General features: G+C 38.4%; 1 protein-coding gene across 2 annotated transcripts; it reads left to right on the forward strand.

Annotated features, from left to right (window-relative positions):
• Positions 1-2,456: 2,456 nt before the first annotated feature.
• On the forward strand, positions 2,457-20,291 carry BDH2 (3-hydroxybutyrate dehydrogenase 2). 2 transcript variants are annotated; one of them, XM_039350697.1, is made up of 10 exons: positions 2,457-2,528; positions 4,522-4,647; positions 6,915-6,993; positions 9,340-9,436; positions 10,502-10,610; positions 11,214-11,274; positions 11,634-11,747; positions 12,001-12,059; positions 13,791-13,883; positions 20,103-20,291. In XM_039350697.1, exons 2-10 carry the CDS (start codon positions 4,576-4,578, stop codon positions 20,154-20,156), a joined length of 738 nt encoding a protein of 245 aa, XP_039206631.1. In that variant the 5' UTR covers positions 2,457-2,528; positions 4,522-4,575; the 3' UTR covers positions 20,157-20,291. The 2 variants fall into 2 exon arrangements, with proteins under 2 accessions (XP_039206631.1, XP_039206632.1); XM_039350698.1 differs by lacking the exon at positions 4,522-4,647 and having other exon boundaries at positions 2,477-2,528.
• The last annotated feature ends 1,961 nt before the right edge of the window (positions 20,292-22,252 follow it).

Genomic DNA, 22,252 nt, shown 5'->3' on the forward strand with positions numbered 1-22,252 from the left:
TGATCTAGAAAGCTAAACAAGATTAAATGGGTGACTTCCGGGGAAATCCAGAATTTTCCATAGACCAAGAACAGAAACAAAAATAAGCCGTAAGTGCGGTGTAAAATATTCTCTATCATACCAAGAGTCTGGCAAGAATCAACCATGACTAGAAAGTTGTATTAAAGCAGTGTTTGTCAACCTTGACCACTTGAAGAGGTATTGGCTTCACTTCCAGAACTGAACTCAGATCCTTTAAGAATGTCATTTTCATTTTCTTCATTCAGTCTTCTTCAGATTGCTGTATTCTTGCTATACAAGTAGCTCTCAACTTACTGTCATGGCCCCCCTCAGAGGCTGGTTCAGAGGAGAAGAAGAAAGTTGGAGCTGGAACTGTCTGACAGGGAAGGCACGCCAATGGCTGACGATGAGGCCTGGGGCCTCTCAGGCATTTGGAGAGGTGGTTGACCAGATGAGAACTGCCTGCCTGCACAGACACAGGGAAGATCAATTGCTGACAGGCAGTGATGCTGATAAGCAGCAGATCCCCTCTGAAGAGGAAAAGCTACCTCCTCCACTCGATCCAAGGGCATGGAGAGTGGAGCGTAGGCAAGCACAGAGAAGGACTGCAAGGCTATTCGGGAGGAGGTCGCCTCACCCCTCCTCACACAGAACACCTGGAAGGGAGTATCTTAAGGAGAAGGGGGGGTAGTCTTTTCCAGGAACAATTGTTTGCTTTGGCTTACACGCCTCCAGCTTTTACTTGTGTCTGTTGCTGTTTGCCTTGCCTCACTTTGAAGCTTGCTCTTCACATTTTGTTTTGGACCTCACCCTTCTCTGGTAGCCATGTTTGGCCTTTGCTTCACTGGGGCATTGGAACTGCTTCTTTTCTGGGACCTGTTTCTTGTCCTGAGGACTGTCCTTGTATTGTGCCTGGACCCTGGCTGGTGGATGGGACTTGGAATCCTGGACTTTGCCCTGTGAGCGTACTCCTCCTCTGTGGGCTTCCTTTGTACTATTGGGGCTGTGTTTGGGAGTCAGGGTGGAGCCTTACCAGTTGTTGGAGGACCATTGGCTGAAACATTTGTTAAGAGAAATAAAGGAATCTCTTAGAGGCCTGCCTTGCCTTGACCATCTGGGTCATAATACTTACAACCATTCATTTAATGACCATTCAAAGTTAAAATGGGACTGGAAAAAGTGACTTACATCTGATCCTTGCACTTATAATCAATGCAACACCCCCAAAATTCAAGTGCTTGGCAACGTGGGCACGTATTGACAGTTGCAGCATCCCCAAATCATGTGATTGCCATTTCTGACCTTCCTAGCTAGCTTCTGACAACTGAAGTCAATTGGGGAAGCCAGATTCACTTAACGGCCATGTGATTCACTTAATAACCATAGTGATTCCCTTAATCATAGCAAAAAAGGTGATTAAATTGGGCATGACTCACTTAACAACTGTCTTGTCAACAACAGAAATTTTGTACCTAATTGTCAAGTCAAGAACTACCTTAATATGTCAGACTACTGTTAGAATGTTTAGAAAGAATATTCTATTTGCACATTTACCCTCTTATTAAGGCTCAGAAACCATGCCTCATTTTGTTTTGTTTAGGATTAGGTGGCCTCTTTACTCTTGACAGGTCTTGAAAGTAGCTTACCCTAGGTAAGCGAGATAAGGTATACATAGCTTTTCCTTAGATAAATGTATTCCCAGAAAATGTACAGAGGTCTGGCATGAGGCTGATTGTAATGTATATAACTTGGGCCTTTTCAGTTAGGTCTCTAATAGTTTGCTGTTCATCCCTCTTGGATAATGAATAAAGAACTTAATTTCATGAAGCTGCCTGGTTTTTTCTTTATCCCAGCTCTGGATAAAGAACGGACTTGGTAAGGAATAAAAATATTACAGTACTGCAATCCCAGCCAGGGAATTCTGGGAACGGATGTCCATATGGCTTCAAGTTGCAAGATTGAGAAACATTGCTGGAAGATTGCTATTGTGAAAATCAGGAGGAATAGCATTCTTGATAATGCAAAAAAAAAAAAAAAGGCGGGAAGGGAAAAATTATTTACATGTAAGGAAACAGGTTTGTTATCCTAGTGACATGGGAACATGTCAGTGCCATGATAAACTGCATCTTCTAAGTTTTTCAACTGTCAAGAATTCCTAGCAGGATTCTTACTGTCTGAGAACTCCGGTCTAACATCCTATAGCAAGAGTATAACAGTTTGAAAAAGGCTGGGTGGAGAAAATGGGAATGACGTTCTTAAAAACTGGCGTCCTAGTTCATTTCTGCAGAGGGGTAAGGTTCATTCTCAGCTATCCACATCTTTCCCACTTTCATTAACCAGCAGCTTTCTGCAAACATGTAACTTTGATGCAGCCAAATAGTTTGAAATCAGCGCTTCACTAGATGGCAGTATAAACTCTACCGTGCGGAAACGCTAAAATAATCTGCCACCTTCTTCACTACAAATCCCACCATGCTTCAGAAAACAGAAGCCCGCCTCCTGGTGAAAGTCCTTGCTGGATTCCTGCGGTAAGTTTCTCCTTTGCGTTCATGTTGTGTTTTTTAGTGCTAAGAAACTCTTATGAGAAGCATGCGAGAGTAATTTTGGTTTTGCAGAGTACTTTTTTGTACCTCCTGAGGAAGAAAGAAGTTTGAATTGCATTAGGCTTTGCCATGTAAGATATTGGAAGCCAAAGCAAACAGCTTCACCCATACTTCCTTATGCCTAAACTACGTGTTTTCTCCGAAGAGCTGATGGAAACCTTGTTTCCAGTCTTATGAGAAAGGTCCCCAAAGATTAAGCTCCATAGTGAATTGCCTCACGTTATCAAAGACTAGTCCAGGGGTTCTCAACCTTGGCAATTTTAAGACTTGCTGGCTGAGGAATTCTGGGAGTTGAAGTCCACAAGTCTTAAAGTTGCCAAGGTTGAGAACCCCTGGACTAGTAGATATTTAAATCCCCATGTGCTCTTTTAAAGGGGCAAGCAAAATGCAAGCAATTTATAGCTGTGTTTCCTCAACACATTTTCTCACTGTTAACCAAACTGTGCTCTATTCAGTCCAGTCCATGAACTGTGCTGATTCATAAGCTAAAGGAGGATGAACCAGAATTAGTGTGAAACTTTAGTACTAGTTTTGCTCAGCTTGCTTCAGCCCGGTGCCGTCATATTTCCATTCCTATAATCATTCTTTTAAGGATTTAGGAGAGTGGAAGCGTGGAGAAAATCATACTGGAGAAGATTGTTTCAGAAAATATTGCCACATTATTTTACATTTCTTGGATGGTCCTGGGATATGTGAACTCAAGCATTTGAGAGAGTTAATATTTTTATTTTATAAATATTGATTCATTAAAGTTTTTCAGTGTCTTTAATTAGTGATTTTGTAAAGTCAGCCAATACAGTATTCACATAATAATGAGGTATCTGAAGCAAAATCAAAATTCTCATATAAATTGTCATATGAATTGTCATATGATGCAAAGGTGTAAGTCCAGCCATTCCCTCTCTAGGATAGGAAATAGCTTTGTTCTTTTAAAACCAGAGATAGAATTTAAGAGAAATAGATGTTTCTTCCTTATGAAAAATAATTTCATTAACAGTTTATCTGTATTGCCTCATTCTTTGAACTAATAAATCCTCATCCTTTCTTCTTAGCTGAAGAATAACCACTCCTTTGACTTTTTGATAAATAACTGCTACAAATATTTGAAAAGTTGCTTTCAGTCAGGAAGACTAACCTACCATAATGATGCAGGTCACAGTTATGTATAATATACATCAATGGTTCTTAACCTGTTGTCCACAAACCCCCAGGGACCGCAATGTTGTCACAGGGTGTCTGCAAAGGCTTGAAGACATGCTATGATTTAAATTTTGAATCTTGGTGGTCCATGGCCATGATCCAGGCCACAAAAGATATTTAAAGGGGAGACCATGGTAAAGAAAAGGTTGAGAACCACTGATATACATTATCTGAGTTCAGTTTTGCTTCTGAGGGAATACCAATGGAAAAGATATATTTCTTTTTGTTCCTTTTTCAAAGTCTCAGGTCAAGTACAAACCGTCCAGAGCATGTTTATCAACTTTAAAATGTATGGATTTCAACTCCTAGAATTTCCCAGCCAGCATGTTATTATTTGTTAGAAACCCCCCTTTAAACTTCCTTGCCAAATACAAAATTCAAATATAAGCATAAAAGGGTTTTTTGGAGATAACTACAAATTAAAGAGTGGACTGATCTGCTTCATATGAAAAAGAATAAGTTATGCATTTAGATACTTAAGTAACCCACTCTGAGACTCAAAAACTTCATATAATGTGCAGATAAATGAAGATCTGGATTGTTAATGAGGAAGTTGACAACTTCCTTACCGTAGTTATTATGGCATAGTATCTCTCTAATAAATCTGTAAATTATGTTCTAAAATCATCTTTATAACTGTAACAAGTACAAAAGAAGCAGGGGGATCTATTGGGCTATTATATAAATGTAAATATAATGAACATATGTTACCTTGCAGCTGTAATCAAGATCAATCCATAAGGCCCTGCAATTGATTGGAGCTGCTTCTAAAATGGGGCGGCTTCAGGGGAAGGTAATACTACTCTCTGCTGCAGCCCAAGGAATTGGCCAAGCTGTGGCTAAAGTAAGTGCAGAATTATTTATTGAATATTATCATGCACTTGATTTTATAAGTTTCAGGTATAAAAGTACCTTCCCTTTAAGTGTGGTAGCTAAAGGCTATGTGCTGAAGGAAGTGGTAAAAATAAAAACCTGAAGAGAAAGGATTTAATATTATCAGAATAATATTATGCTGCAGATATTTCATCACAATCAGATGCCAACATTTCATGACCTTGGCTGATCTTGAAAAAGCTAAATAGGTTCAGACATGGTTATTTCTTGGATGGGAGACTCCCAGGAAATCCTTGGGCAAAATTTACTTGGCCAAGGAAATCTTTGGCCAAGAGAATCCAAATTAAAAAATGAGTCTCAGAAGAAAGCAGTGGCAAATCACTTTAATATTATTGCAAAAAAAAAAAAAAACACCTGTGCACTTGTCCATATATAGGACCAGAAGTAATCTTCATCTAGAGTTGTTACAAATGATGTAACATTTGTAAGTTCATTCATTTTGAAAGTAAATGTATTCTGTATGTGTTTGTGTTCTTTTATTTAAGAGGTGGGTATTTCATGCTACTACAGGCATAAAAAAAATCATAACTATAAAAAGTAGATTTTAAGAGCCAGCTTTAGAGTATATACAAAGTCATTTACTGAGATGGAAATTGAACAAATAATTGCAAAAAGCAGCTCACTCAGAACAGCTTACATCTTGCAACGATACCTCTAACACCACAAAGCACCAACATCTGTCTATCTCAGATCCTTGGGAAGGACTCTTTTTTTTTTATAATAATTTTTTATTTTTCCAGACTCTCCCCCATACATATACCGTGATATTTATCAGATGTTAACATACATTCTTTTTACATTCATATATAAGATACTTTTAATAAAATGAAATAAATACATACACGTGACTTTTAGTGTTGCTTGCCCATTTCCCCTTTCACTGTATCCACACTCCTTCTTCTCTACCTTCTTTCTCCCTTTCTTCTCTTCCCTACTTCCTCTTCTTCCTCTCCTCTTCTCTTTCCTTTACCACTCTCCTCCCCTTTCTCCCCACTTCTCCTCTTCTCCAACCTTCCTTGGGAAGGACTCTAAAGGTGGATAAAAATTCAAAATCTGAACATTTGACTGACTGTGTAATGAACCATAATAATATAAAATCATGCAAGATAAAAAGTCAGTCTTAATTTTAAAAACCGGGCATCTTACACAGAGGAAAATATTATTATCTTGGTTTGTTCATTTATACATATTCCATTTCCCTGTCTAGGAAGAAACTTGCATGAATCTTTAAAATAAATAGTATTATGTAAGTAACAATATTTAAAATATATTTAGCTGGGATTTGCAATAAAAATCCAGGAGCTAGCTAGCCATCTACAGCTTCTTCCAGAAAATCCATTCCATTCCTACTCCCAAGTTTCACTTTTTTTAACCCCCCCCCCCCCACACACACACACACTAAATAGTGGTTAGGAGGAGAAATTTTAAGATTTTTTTTTCTTGTGCATTTTTCTAATTTTTGCAAATGGTCAGCATCCTGCAAATATTTAATTTCTATGACTGCCCATCTCAACAAGTAATTCTGGATGGCAAGAAATCTTAAATTAAAAGCAATTCCCATCATAAATACAAAGATTAAAATACACAGTAACCAAGGAAAATGTCACACTCAACAGTTGTTAGCACAACCAGGAGAGAGAGTACCCTTCTCATATCTGGGGCCTCACACCTGATTTTAGTATATCATGCATTTTTTTTGCGGCCAATATATTTTGGTTTGCCTTCTGAATATAAAAATTAAAGTATAATAAGTCTTTTCATTTGATATGTAAATTCATTTTTCTTAAGTAGATTGTTAGTTTACAGGATGATTTGCAGACAACATGATTTTTTTCAGCAATCATTTTTTCAGCAATTTCAGAACTTTTCACTGTCTGTGAAGATGCTCTGGTATTTCAGAACATATATCAGAAACAGTAGTTTCAGAGTTGCCAGAATATCTCTGGAAGAATTTAGCTCCTAACCAATTTTGTAGGTATAATTCTTGGTAATTGCTGTAATCTTTAATGGTGGTACCATTGTTATATTATTGTTACTGTTGTTGGTTGTTAGCCATTTTTCCAGTGGAACCCAGAGTAATGCACAGAAGAACATGATAATAACAATTTAAAATAAACATAACTGCTATTAAAAACAAAAGAAAAATAACGTGCTGTTTTTATCTGTATGGCTATAGTTTGTGAAAATGAACATTTTTGTACATTTTTGTTTTTAAAGGCTTTTGCAAAAGAAGGAGCTCAAGTTATTGCTACAGATATCAATGAGTCCAAACTTCGAGAACTGGAAAGTTATCCAGGTATTCTTTGAATTACTTAGAACCAGAGCTTAGCAAAGTATATTATGTGATCCCTCATTCTTGTGGTGGTCCCATCTCCAGGCCACCACCTACAGAAGGCAAGTAGAAAAACAAGTCTGTTACATTTTATCCCTATGGCTTATCTGTAGTAAGTATCAGTTGCCATTTCTCATATTGTATGAGGTAGTGAATTCAGGGTAAAACCTCAGGATTCAAGGTAGCTCTGGGCAATGAGCAAAACAATCAGCAGAAAAAGCAAGGGAACTACTATGGCCTTCACATTTACTATCTTCTCTCTCTTAAAGTTCTAATAAGCAGCAAGGTTGTGGCCTACACAGAAGGCTGCCATGCAGATAAGAACCTCTGGCAGCGTCTGCTCATGGGAGGGCTATCTTGAGAGGATAAATGAGCAAATCATAAAGCAGTTGTCAAAAGGTGTGAGGGTATTCTGCTCTCTCCTGGCACATTCCAGATATGTGGATGTGATGTCCTACTTGTCTCAGCAGAAGTTATGCTGGCTGGGAATTCTGGGAGTTGAAGCCCAAATATTTGGATAGTAGATGAGAAGATTGGATAACTAGATTGGAGAAGGCTGTCATAAATGACTCTCCCAAAGTCCTAGGTCTCAGCAATTGTCAGATGTCATTTGTTTAGAATTATGAGGCCAAGTTCAGATTTTCTTCATTCCATTAGATCATTTCAGTATAAGTTTCCAATCCTGTGCTTATTTAGCAATGTTGCCAAGGCTTGCTTTCAGCTATATAGGTCAACTGTATCTCTACTATGAATCTTTCTTCATTTGCCTCTGATTTCTCTAGAAATTACTTTCCTTTCCTAGATCAAGAATGTTTCAGAGTAGTTAAACTGAATGGACTCAGAGCTGACTTCAACTGAATTTAAGTTTAATATTCTATTCTCTCATGGGTGTTATTATCAAAAGGCTTTATTCAGGCAGCTGTGGTCCAATTTTTTCTGTATTTGATTTTCAGTTGCACATTTTCCAAGTCAGTCAGAAAATTATTCAGTGATTCAGTGGAAGATATAAATGTGGTGTCTGTGATTCCAGGTTATAACTGCTGGAACATAAAACATTACTCAGCAAACAGAAATAATTTGTAACTGAAACATTAATAATGTAAACTTGTTATTGCGAACAGAGCAACGTTAACATTTATGATGTTTTGTGTATGCTTTCAAAGAAGCTGACACAGGTAGTTGACTTTTGACCATGGTTGGGTGCAGAATTTTCATTGAGTGATGCCATGGTGGTTGAGTCATGTGGTCATTAAGTGAATCCAATTTGTCTAACTGGTTTTGCTTGTTGGAGATCAGCTGGGAAGGTTGCAAATGCTAATACATACCCCTGGGTTGCGGCAACTATCATAAATATATGCCAGTTGCCAAGTGCCTAAATTTTGATCACATGACTGTGGAGATGTTGCAATGTGCAAAGACCAATCTTAAGTAACTTTTTCTCAGTGCCGTTGTAACTTCAAGTGGCTGCTAAATGAATGGTTGTAAGCTGAGGTCTATCTGTATCACATGTAGACGATCTCATAAAGAGACAGATCCATGTAAAAGAAAATTTTCCACAAATGAATGTTGAGGACTATGTCAGACTAAAGCTTATAAGATGCTATTCATAATTCCAAGAAGGAGAACCAGCATCAGTAGCATTTGGCTTCTCTGTGCAGAGCTACTCCATTTGATTAGGAAGTATGGACAGTTCTGTTCTACCTCCATTCATTCATTCATTCATTCCAACATCGTGCAGGGTGCTGATGTCAAAAGACTTTTTTTTTTCTTCTTGCTTCAGGAACTTGCCTGAACATGTGACTACCAAGTAGGGATAGGTCTGCAAAGGCTGATCCCAGTTCTTATCTCTCCAGAACATACCTGCCCCCATGAATTCTCTTTCATTAGATAAAGCAAACACCTTGGTTGTAGATGTTAGAAGGCGGGAATGACATCTCCCGGCTGTTGTCCTCTTTTGGGGGAGAGAAACAGGTCACTTCGCATGTTCCGCATTTTTGAACCATCCTTAGGAATCTTGCTGGTTCTGCAAGAGGAAAATCAAGTGGGTACTCTCAGGCAGCAGGTTATTTTGAATTGGTTCTCTCTGTCTCCTTCTTCTTGGACTTTGCCTTGCTAAGATGACATGGGCCAAAATGTTTTCTCCTTTGAATGGACGTTGAACTCGTGAAAGGCTTTTGTTTTTGGAAGTACTGTATGGTCCCTTTTCTTGTATGGCTCCCCATTTTCACCTTGTAATATGGCTGCTTTTTTAATTTTGAGAACATCACACATACTCCTCACAGCATAGATTATGTGGATCTCTTTTAACAGGCATTCAGATCCAGGTGCTCGATGTCACCAAGAAAGAGCAGATTGAAAAGCTGGCCAAGGAGCTGAAGAGAATCGATGTTTTGTGCAATATTGCAGGGTAAAATGTTGCCAGATTTTTAACTGTTTTTCTAATCTTTCTCCTTTCTGAAAACAGACTTTTGTTTCCACTTAGGTTATTAATAATTTGAATCAAAGATGGTTTGGCAATGCAGGGTAAATTAGCAACAGCAAGTTGATTCCATCTACTATAATCTTGATTCTGCTTATCAGATGGGCACTAACCCTTCAATATTATATTAATATTATAATAAAAATATGGATATAATATTCTACACTTGCTTCTGGTAGTGCAAAAGCATTGGGTTATCCAAGCCATCTACTGTGAGTCATATCTTCATATACTGTACTTGACTGCTCTGAGAATCCCTTATAGAGGTGATTTTCCTTTCATATTATAACACTGAACACATTGTGCTGACTGACTGTCTGCAATTCCACTCTAGATGTTGCTTCAGTTTGGGTTATTGAATTCATCTGATTTGAAGCAGCACTTTGATTTGGAAAAGTTGATCTGCTTTGAACTGCCACATTGAAGTGGATCAGTTTGCTTCATGGGTCTTTTGCTCCTGTGTATCTTAGACTCTTTGATCAAGATGGCATGGAAGTCTAATGAAGCATTCCTGGATATTGATTCACTTTCAGTGGGTGCATCATTAAATGATGTTGAATTGAAATGTCACTTCAAAGTTCACAGCAACCTTCCTAAAAATAAGCACAAGTGTCAGTTTGATTAATAGCAAAGGAAAATAAAATATCAAACCCTTCCTTACTGCCATAGTCCCAAAGCATCCTGTGAGCAATTAGGTATCCTCCTGTAATTAATTATATGTATATTAGAGACCATGATACCTCTGCAGTTCCTATTTTGTGCCAGTGTGTTTCCTATTACAAACAGATTTACTTCTCAAAAGATTTAAATGTGATTGTCTACTTTGAGGATCACACATATTGTGTAAACTCATCATTTTGTAGTATCAAAACAATAGTCATGATTTCAGCATACTAGGCTTGTCCTGAATCTTTAATTTATAGTTTTATTCTGTCACTTGACAGTTTACGTGCTTCAGAAAGTAAAACAAAACAATTGTGTCTTCTGCTATAGTTTTGTTCATCATGGGTCTATTTTGGACTGTGAGGAAGAAGACTGGGCCTACACAATGGAAGTCAATGTTCGTAGCATGTATCTCATGATCAAAACATTCTTGCCTAAGGTAAGATTGAGACTTCTCACATCTATAGAGCAACTGAGTAAGATGAAAAGAAATTTGGAAGTTGACAAGTTCTCAACCCACCTAATATGTGTTATCTGTTATAGAAGTAGAAAACCTTGGTACTTTGGAAGGATATCTGGAATCATTATAATAATCCTGTAAGGCAGAAGCAGCTGATACCTTTCATATTTTCAGTCTACAAATCTCATAATGTGTTACACTTGGCCATGGTGGCTGGAGCTAGTAGAAGCTGAAATCAAAAAGTGTGTGATTGTTGGCACAAAGGCTTATGGGATTAGGCCAAAAGCATATAGGATAGTCATTCTGAACTTGGAATCTCATATATTTTCAACTACAGACCTCATAATTCTCAACCAAAATGCTGGCTGAGAATTATGTAATTTGTAGTTGAACATTGCAGGGTATACCAAACTGAAAAGCGTGCATTTCTGTCAAATATTTGTTGTGCCTTCTAGGATTCTTGCACATGAAAACAACTCATTCTTCAGATTACATAGTACTTTTAAATCTCTACTTGTAAATCATTTTTTTAAATAAGACACTTAAAACATAACAGGATATAACATTTCAATTTTTGAACAGATGCTTGAGCAAAAATCCGGTAACATTATCAACATGTCTTCTGTGGCATCCAGTATCAAAGGTTAGTGGCTGATAACAACTGGTTCCAGTTGGCATGAAAGGGAGTCAATATATATGCTGAAAAAGATGGACAACAAAGACTTAGCTAACATGTACTGTATGTTTCCCTCCCAAAAAGGAGGAAAAGGGAGAAAACAAACAGGAATGTGTCCATACAATTAAAATTCAGGAATGTGTATAAAGCAGAGAATTGGTCCACCTACAAAATACTCCTTGTAAAAAATAACCAAACAGAAGTCTGGAGCAGATCAAGACTATTCAAAAGAGCCATTATGGAGATGGGGGCCAATATTGAATGAAAGTGATCTTTTTTCATATGCTTTTGTTACGTACCTTGATTGCTAATCCTTTCTCCTTCAGGGATTCCCAACAGATGTGTCTATAGTACTTCAAAAGCAGCAGTTATTGGTCTCACCAAGTCTGTAGCTGTTGACTTCGTTGAAAAAGGAATCAGATGCAACTGTGTTTGTCCTGGTATGTAATATTCTACAATCTCTGTTTTGGGGGTTTTGTCCTTCAGAATTGTGCAAAAGAATTCAAAGTGTGGCTCAAAGTTGAAGAACTTTACTATCTAAGAGATTATGTGCTTACAATGTAATAGCTACATTTGATTTATAGTACTAAGTACTTTTTTTATTTAGTTAAGAGTCTAATTAGAAAAGGGCCCATCTTTGTTCATGAACTGTATGGTGTCATTTTTAATTTAAGGTTTGCATATGTTTTATAGGCACCGTTGACACTCCTTCTCTGAGGGAAAGAATCCAAGCAAGACCTAATCCAGAACAGGTATATAATGCATTTTATTATAATATGCAAGTGCACAATGAAGGAACACATATATAGCAGTTAGTTCTATAAGACCTGTTTCCCAAATATTTGCAGGAATTTTTGCTGGAAAGTTTCTATGCAAAGACACCATCCAGTGGGACATATGAAAAGGCAAACAAAGTACAATTAGAAAGATAAATAGGACAATTAAAATGTTTTCCTTAATTATATACCTAATTATAAGCCGCCATGAGCCTACATGTATTTGGTAGCATACAAAACATAATAAAGAAATGAAACTTCACACAGACATCTAGTTTAGACTCTTCCCGGTATTTTCTTCCAGAGTTATCTAATAAGCCAAGTATATAGGTCATTGCTGTTGATGAGTTGACAATCAGTCTTTCAGTGGCCAAAGAAGAGGAGGTCAGGAAGACCACACCAAAGGGGAATGTGTGTACTGCTTTTCATGGTATAAAAAAAGGTAAAGGGAGTCCCTGCGGATTTTACTCCGCTAGTTGTTGCTGACTGTACGGGGTGGTGCACATCTCCATTTCAAGGCCATTGACCCTATACTGTCTGAAGACATTTCCATGGTCATGCGGCCAGCATGACATCACAGGGTGCTGTTGGGTGGCTCAGTGGTTAAGAAGCTGGGCTTATCAGCTGGAAAGTCAGCAGCCGAGGTTCAAGACACAAGTTCCACGCAATGGTGTGAGCTCCCATCTTTGCCCCAGCTCTAGCCAACCTAGAAGCTCGAAAGCATACAAATGCAAGTTGATAAATAGGTACCACTTTGGTGAGAAGGTAACAGTGCTCTTCCTGGTATAAAGGGAAAAAAAATTAATTTGCTTGAGCTACTATTCCATATAGTTACAGAATTACAGCATGTTTGTAATAGTTCTATCTTCAACCAAGATCAGATTTCTATACTTTGATGGCGGTAGAGATGTTTCTTCTGTTATAGGACCTCATGGAGTTCTACTAGAGTAACCACCCCATTAAAAGGAAGTGGCTGCTTCAGTAAGCTGACTTTGAGGCATCATGAAAAGCTCAGCAAATCATTACTACAGTTTTCTTAAGGGGCTGTACTAATGGCACATCTTCCTTCTAGTGCCAAAATAAGATAGATAACTTTTAAAGTCTCAAAGGATGTATGATTGGCCCTTTTAGTCTTTATGGATATACAGAACAGGCACCTAGAGACCTGTTCCATTTAAATAAGTTTTTAATTTATGTGGGTTTCATTGGTTATGCTAATTATTTACTGCTGTGCCTGGTGATAACATTGTATACGGGTACTTTTTAGATCTTGCAGTATTTATCTGTGCAATATTGATGTATAGTATTACATGCTTGAAAAGATGTTTCAGAAAGACAGCTGGAAAATGTTTAAAGTAAATATATCTTGAATTTTGAAGGATGCAGCTGTTATTTTCTATGCTATTTCAGCTAGCAAATTATTTCAAAAGTTGATATTTTTTATTCTTTTAACCAAAGAACAAACATACCAAATGTTCCATGCAATATTTTGCCATAATTAAACTTCGTTAATTTGCCTTCTAGATTTTGTAGGTGTCCTACTTTTTTTTAATAATATCTTGGAAACAACATAAGACTTTGATACTCATCAAATCCTTTGTAGGGAGTGTTAGAATGCTGATCTGTCACCTCTGATAATGAAAAATCAGAAACAACCTAACTCTGGGGCTGAATATTTACTTCCAATATCATTCCCCCCCCCCCCAGGCACTAAAAGATTTTCTCGCCAGGCAGAAGATGGGCAGATTGGCTACCGCTGAGGAAATTGCCCACCTCTTTGTATATTTGGCATCTGATGAAGTAAGTTACTTGGATCAGCCATATGTTGTTTGAAACAGAACCTTCCTGCTGTTTAAGAAATTGTTGCTAAAATGGGGATTTTAAAAGAAGATATAAAATGTATAAGTGATATTTTTATAGGTAGTTCTTGCTTAATAACGGTTGCTTAGTCATCGTTTTTTATGACAGATCCCCAAAAGGTACCTGTGACCCAATTTTGAAGTTCTGATGGCTGCTCCCAATAATCACATAACATTATAGGTGTTAGGCAACCAGCCCACCTTTATGGCTGTTTGAAGTGTCCCATGGTCACATGACCACAATTTTTTACAGTTTTCTTGATGGTTTCCATGCAAAAAAATGATCATTGGATAAAATGTATTTGCTTAGCAACCACCACATTTGCTTAACAACCACCAGGTTCACTTAAAGACTATCACAAAAAAGGTCATACAATTGGAAATGGTCAGATGGTGATTCATTTAATTACTCAGTGATTTATCACTATAATTCCAGACTTAATTACAGCCATAAGATGAGATCTACCTATGTAGATAATTGCAAATATGTTCAATAAATAAAAATCTGAGAACAGTTCCATATTTAGAAGGTTAAAAAAAGTATATGTTCAAGAATTACATTAAAGAAACATCATGTGCAGTAAGGGATATTATGCTTATACTGAACTTCAGCCCTTATTTCCTTGAAGCATAAATCAAGCTATGCGTGGTAAATGTGCCACTGGAAAAATGTCATGCACACATTTATTGCCACAATAAATATCATGCAAAATGGTTTATTAAAGAAAGGGGATATGTTCTTTAGTCAAATAGTAGTTTTAATTCTGGTGCCAACTGCACTGTGTATTTCAATTGGTAAAAAGTATTTTAACATTTGACAGTCTAAATCTATCTGAAATGCAAAATGGTTCATCTGTAAAATTTTACATTATATGGCTACATCCCATAACCAACCAAGGAGGCATTACAATATTTGGAGCTTTAGGTATAGGATTTCAACACCCATTAAAAACAACTTTATGACAAAAATTACATGTTGTTTAATTATATAAGGGGATAAGTCAAATTCAACTGGCAAATGGATTTCCTTAAACATGAAACTATTTTCTTAGTGAAACCAAGTAGTATTTCCTTCAAATATTTTTTTCAATGCTTTCCAACCCAGTCCATCACAATGAAACAGAGAAAGTTCTCTGAATTCCACTTGCTGCCATTGGCTACTATGCTCAATAGTAGCACAGAATGAATAAATGACAACTAGCTATGTTCTCTAGGTCTCTGCTTGAAGCTTCCTAATGCTTTTCTGTCTGCCTGAAGTTTCAATGTACATCCACAATACACTTTCCTACTCTCTTTAAGGCAATGGCTGTGGTTTTCCTGCAGAGGGGTCTTCTCAGATCCTTGTTGGCAGTTCTATCCTTGTCTACCCCCAACTCTGCCCTATTTGCAGAGAATCATCAGCCAATCAGGACTTGCCCTTTGTGGCCTGTAGCTTGCTGCTCATTTCAAAATTTGGTTGGCATCTCCTTTATCATACGCTACATTCTAAAGAATTTGTGGCTGTCGGTGCTCCAAATCAATTTTGTGCCTTAAATCCAAAGTGCTAAACAGCTTTAAATATGAGGCACTGATCAATTCTACAGTTCTATCTGCTTTAAAACCCACTTGTTCCTCTGGCAGGATACGTTTTGAGTCTCACTAGTTCACTAGTGAGATGTGCAGATGTTTGCCAGAGATTTTACCATTTGGGTGGTCTCTGTTAATTTTCTTAAAAATAGCAATAAATATTGCTGATCCCAGTCATTTGGAATTCTAGTTGAGCTGTCAACTAGACGTCAAAATTGGACCTTACCAGTCAAGATTTATTTAGCCCACCCAATGGAAATGGAGACAGCTCTAGGTGTTTTAGCAGTTTTCAACTGGTTGATCAGTTTAGATATCTTGAAGTCATAACCAATGGCCATAGTGATAATGACTCAAAGCTGTGTTGCTTTTGATGTGCCCCGCCCATATTACTGCTGGCATATGACACTCTGCCAGTGATGCTTCATTGTTCAGACAAGCTAAAACCAATCTCTGTAAGAAGGTGGAATCAGCAAATTAATTGCTGCAATGAATCCTTTGATGCTCTCTTTTGTGTGGCTTACAGTCTTTTATTTTGTGTTTTAAACTGGATGATCCCTTGATTGGGAGTATGTATGGAGTCTATCATATCGGCATAAACTCTGTTTCTGTACATTTATTTGTGAACATTTGTCCAGTTTGACAAAAATTGCCAGAATCAATTTAAGAGTGAAGAGGTTGATTGCTAAATATGTAAACAAGTGCAGTTAAAAACCCTCAACAGTCTTCAGGATTGTTATGCATTTGGGGGAAGTTTCCAAACTCTTATTATTCTTATTGATCTGCATGAGGATACAGAATGTATGTAACATACTTGGGCATATTTGTTTTCTGTGTTGTGCTTCTCGCTAGTTTCAGGAATTACTAGCCCAGCAGTTTTTATCACCCTCTTGGTAAATTGTGTCAATACTGTACTTCCGCTGGTGTAGAATGTGGCCCCGTAGGCAATTGTGGATGCCCAAAGAAGGGTGCATGTAACATTTTTTCTTCACAAACTACATTGAGTGCCAATTTGCTTCCAGATCCAATTCAAGGTGTTGGTTATGACCTAAGGGTCAGACTACCTATGGAACTGTTTCTGTCCCATTACATCTGCCCATCCCACACTGTCAGACAGCAAAGGAATGTTGTAGACCCTGTTAGTCAGATGATTTCAATTGATGGGGTTCAGGGAGACAGCCTCCTCTGTCATTGTCCTTGTCCTATGGAACATGCTCCCTCTTCCCGGAGATGAGACAGGTTCCCACCTTCCTGGCCTTGTGAAAGCATGCCTCTGCGGCATTGCATGGGGAGCCCAGAGGAGAACATAACCATGGGGCTGGTTGCCACCTTGAGAGCAATCCGGTCACCTTTCAGTTAATTTTTAATATGTGTTTTAAATATCTTTCCTTCATTTAAATTTTAAACTTTTATGTATTTTTATATTTTAATATTTTAGTGTACATCTCCCAGAGCCCTTCTGTGAGGGAGATAGGCAGTTTAAAAATTAGATAAATAAATAAAAGAAATATATATAGAGAGAATTAGGATGTGTGGTTACGGCATTAGGTTAGTAATCAGGAGACCATGAGTTCTAGTCTTGTCTTAGGCACAAAGCCAATGGGTTACCATAAACCAGTCACTCACTCTCAGCCCAAAGAATCAGGAAATGGCAAACCCCTTTTAAAACACCTTGCCAAGAAAACGGCAGGAACTAGTTCAGGTAGTTGCCAAGAGTCAACATTGACTTGAAGCTACCAAAAAAAAAACACCACTCCACTTTTTTTTTTAGATTTTTATACCATCCTTTTTTTCATGGCAGTGTACATACCAATACTCCTTCCATTTTCCCTATAATAAAAACCCTGTGAGGTGAGCTGGCCCAAATGTCAGTTAGTTATCATGCCAAAGGCATGACTAAAACTCAGAGTCTCCTGGTTTCTAGGCCAGCACCTTAACCACTACACCAGGTTTATATCAGGAATTGACTCAAACCTCAGTTTATATCCCAAGCCAGTTTGGTTTTATAAGAAAGAACTGTATGAATAGGGAAACAGAGGTAAAAGAAAATGTTATCTATTATCAACATAATTTATTTCACTTCCTTTTATATTTCTAAATAGATCCCTAGGAACTTTTTCCCACAGATGACTTTATGACAAAGAACAGAATACTGAGGCTCAGTGAAAATTAACTTCCTCTTTTATTTAAAACAAGCATTTATAGAAGCAAAGTGAAAATCATTTCAAAATTACAGTACAAGATGGTCAAAGCTTATCTTAATTTCTTTAGGAGATTTCAAACGCCATTTATAGATTTTCATTAAATACTAGTTTGATTAAAGTTCCAGATGAACATGAAGAGAAGCGAGTGCAGGGAAATTTTCAAAGGTTGGACTCAAGTCACAGCAACTGGTGATGAGGAGGACCCTTGAAACTTGACAGCAAAAGCCCAGTTTATGTACTCTCAAGATCCATGCTGCTGAGATCATTTTCTTTTTCTGATTGGTCGTTTCCCTTAGCTTTGATTGGACTGTTTCAAACTATCTGGAACATTCTGGAACATGCCATCATTTCCACCTTGGTTTCAATACATGACCAACAGTGGTTATAATTGCCAGCTTGAACACAAATTTGACATTTGATCATTTTATTAGCATATCTTGTCAACCCTCTAACTCAGTGTTTCCCAAACTTGACAATTTTAAGGCATGTGGACTTCAACTCCCAGAATTCCACAGCCAGCATTGCTGGCTGTGGAATTCTGGGAGTTGAAGTCCTCATGCCTTAAAATTGTCAAGTTTGGGAAACACTGCTCTAACTCATCTGCTCTTCTCTGATGAAGCATCTATTCGGCATCTTTACCTTGTTACTGCAACTTTTACTGTACCTAAATTAAACTTGATTTCTCTGACAAAGGTATGTGAAGCTTGCGCTATGTCCCCACTCTATGCAAATAGTCCTCGAGATACAATGGGACACTTAATGGCCATTTGAAGCTACGGCGGACCCTCCCTCCCAAAAGCTACATGTGACTCTGCTTCAAACCTACAGCAGCTGCAGTGCCCCTGCAGTCATTTGCCCTTACAACCAACCACATGGATGTTGCAGCAGACGCCCCCCAGGTTTCCTCCCAACCTGCCCTGACAGGACCCCACAGCACTTAACACCTGTCTCCCATGCTTTCTGAAAGCAGCCAGAAAGCTCTGCGCTCCAACAATTCCTTGCAGAAAAGGTGGCGGGTTTTGGAACTTTCTGCCCTCATCAGCTGGCCATCAGGAGACTACAAAACTATCTTAGGCTTTGAGGAAGCCAGCTACCTGCATGCAAAGGTGGCAACTTTATGACGAGTTTCCCAAACCTTTCCCTTGCTTAACTGCTTCCCTCCTCCAGAAACCCACATTTCTTCAATTAAAAAAAAAAAAGCTCGAAGGGACAAATGTGTTGACCTTTCCACCCCCCCCCCCCCAATTAGGTGCTGAAACTGAGTTCTCTGCCTCTGCCTTCCAGTCTCAATCCCTTTTAATAATTTAATTTTAATCTAATATCTACATAGTATGCAAAATAGACAATCAACAAGCCAAAAAGAGAACAAAAAGACCCAAACACCGTTCCACCAGCAATCAGCACCCAGATGACCATAGATTAACTCCAGGATTAACATCAGACTAACAAACAAGTAAACAATACCCCAATTAAGGAACTGCCAAACAAGCCAACAGCAAACAGCCCAATCAAATAATCTCTAATACCACCCCACCAACACTAACAGGGCAAGCCACTAGATCAGAGGCCCCCAACCTTTTGAGCACCAGGGACTGGTTCTGTGGAGAGAGGTTTTTCTGCGGACAGGAGGGGGCGTGGGTTTCATGTACTGCCTGCATCCCGCGGATGGGGCTTTGCTAGTTTGTGCTGCCCGGTTTCTGGCATGCTGCAGCCCAGTGCCAGTCCACGGACCAGGGGTTGGGGACCTCTGCACTAGAATATAAACTGAGATCAACCCCACTGCTTACTAACACTGATGATGTTACCTAGTTTGGTAATGAAATGTCTGCAAGAAAACAACGAAGCCCAGAGAGCACAAAGAACCCCTCAGAATTAAAGTTGTTTCTTGCAAAAATCACCTAAAAAGATGGAAAATATACAATTAAAATAAAAATATAATCAGAATCTAAGTACTAAACTCTCTTATATTGGAAGCAGAAAGGAATAGATCACCTAGAAGACATAGGAACCATGTATCTGGAAATGTTTTTGAAGGGCATCTCATCTAAGGATATCCTGAATCAGTCTAGTTGTGATTACAACAAGATGTTAAAGTAACCAATCTCTTGAAGCTGGAGTTTATACATACTAAACCATGGTTTGTTTAATCCCAACTGATTGGATTCATATAGCAATAAAACATGCTTGGTGTAAGTGATGCAACAAACTGAACATTTGTTGCCATAACCTGCAGTGGTCATTTCATAGAGATCTGTACATCTGTTAAAGTTGAGCAAAGTAAAAGTGATGAAGACAGACAATACATCAATGATGGTCTGGTGATGCTACAAATCACTTGAATGCCATGTTTGTTTTTATTTTCTAAATTATTTCTTTTTCTCTCTAAATTTCAGTCAGCATACATGACTGGCAATGAATGCATCATTGATGGTGGATGGAGTATGTGACCAGCTTCTGCTGACATTCTACCTGCAAATTAGTGTTCTCAGTATTCCAGAAGATAAAAAGGACAAGCTATATGCACATCTAACAATCATGTCAAATTAATTACTATAATAAAAATTCATACAATTTGTTAAGTATTTGATGTCAGTTAATCCATCAATTTCTAAAAGACTGTTCATACAATGGATTTATTGCTCATTTGTTAAGCAGTTGTCGTGTCCAACTTCATTTGAGTCAGTTCTTCTATTGTTGGACTGGCAGTTTGATGTAGAGAGCCAGTTTGATCTAGTGCTTAAGCTAGAGATCCCCAAACTTTTGGGTGCCAGGGACCAATTCTGTGGAGAGAGTTTTTTCTGTGGACCGGAGAGTACATGGTTTTGTGGCTGCCTGCATCCCGCAGATGGGGCTTTGCTTGTTTGTGCGGATTAGTTGCTGGCATGCCGCGGCCAGGTACCAGACCACGGACCGTGGGTTGGGGACCCCTGGCTTAAGGCACTAGGCTAGAAACCAGGAGACTGTCGGTTCTACCTTAGGCATGAAAGATGGCTGGATGACTTTGGGCCAATCATTCTCTCTCAGCCCAACTGACCTATCAGGGTTTTGTTGTGGGCAAAATAGAAAGAGAAAGGAGTGTTAGATGTATTAGCCCCCTTGATTTTTTTTAATCAAGATAATAAAGGCAGAAAAGAAAGAGAGAGAAAAAAAAGAGGAAGAAAGGAAAGAAAAAGAAAAAGAAAGGAAGAAAGAAAGAAAGAAAGAAAGAAAGAAAGAAAGAAAGAAAGAAAGAAAGAAAGAAAGAAAGAAAGAAAGAAAGAAAGAAAAGATTTACTTCTTCACAATGAAAATAAGGTAGTTTCCCTCAGTACATTTGACTTTTGATGACTTGGTCATTTCTGTACTGTTTTTCAGATGATTTGCCACTGTCATAATTTAGGATGTGTGGCGGGTTTTTTTACTTTCAAGTTTAGCCTATAGCAGTGGTGGTGAACCTATGGCACGGGTGCCAGAGGCAGCACCCAGAGCCCTCTCTGTGGGCACGTGCGCCGTCACCCCAGTCCTAGGCCTTCAGTGGGTTTTATAAAACCTTTTCACTTTAGGCCTCCGCTGCCATGTGCAAAAAAAAAGGTTCAATCAGTCAATTTCAACTTCTCGCGGGGAAAAAAAAGGTTCTTGCAAAGTTGGAATTGATTGAACTTTTTAGTCCCACCCAGTCTGCCATTATCATGGCAGCCATGCCCACCCAATTGGCCACGCCCAACTAATTGGCCACACCCAGCCAATGAGCCATACCCACCCGGCACTCGATGATAAGTGGGTTTTGGGTTGCAGTTTGGGCACTCGGTCTCTAAAAGGTTCACCATCACTGGCCTATAGCCATAGTTTCCTTAGCTGGTATTTTGTTTCTAAGATCAGACAAGATCATTCAGATGCTGCCAGTCACAAGAGCTCTCTGAAATGTGAAAAATATTTATCAACCTTTTCTTTTTGCTTCTTTCAAGTCCAAGATTATTTCAGTTGCACAACGTCAGTGTTGGAATATTCACCTAGATTTCACTTTTTATTTTTAAATGGCTAGCAACCATAATACCTTTCTCTCTGCTTATAATAGCCATACAGGTACACAGCAATGTTTTACCATAAATACAAAAAAATACAAAAACTCAAGGAGGTGAACAGTCAGGATATAGGCGCACATTTGAGGAACATGGTAATATAATTATAGTGTTTTTGAGTAGCAGATCCCCAGCAATAACCAATCAGAGGTGAAAGACACTAAGCATCTTTACAAATGAAATAATACAGATGCAGTAGTCATCTCTATTTCCATCACAGCTTATATTTGCGTTGTAGCAGTTTGGCATTATGCAAAACGGCAATATGACTCTTTAATTTTGGCTTAGATCGTGGCTACCATGATGTATAAAGATCCATGTACTGTATGGCTACCGTATGACCACTGCCAACGCAGTGATGGTGGTTTATGCAACAAACCACGCCGTGCAGGCTTGTCTGAGAACGCCACGTGGGTATTCTCGTTGCGCTTTTCCTCATCCGCTTTTCATCGTCTCGGGTATACTAATTCCTTTTTCGGTTCTCA

Source organism: Crotalus tigris, unplaced genomic scaffold, assembly GCF_016545835.1.
Source record: "Crotalus tigris isolate CLP2741 ecotype Arizona unplaced genomic scaffold, ASM1654583v1 scf7180000018350.1424685, whole genome shotgun sequence".
Lineage (NCBI taxonomy): Eukaryota > Metazoa > Chordata > Lepidosauria > Squamata > Viperidae > Crotalus > Crotalus tigris.

Excerpts from the sequence above, each read along its gene's own strand:
- BDH2 (XM_039350697.1), top strand. The coding sequence starts at position 4,576 with ATGGGGCGGCTTCAGGGGAAGGTAATACTACTCTCTGCTGCAGCCCAA. Across the intron at positions 9,437-10,501 it reads GTTTTGTGCAATATTGCAGG|TTTTGTTCATCATGGGTCTA; the intron begins GTAAAATGTTGC and ends CTTCTGCTATAG. Across the intron at positions 12,060-13,790 it reads CAAGACCTAATCCAGAACAG|GCACTAAAAGATTTTCTCGC; the intron begins GTATATAATGCA and ends CCCCCCCCCCAG.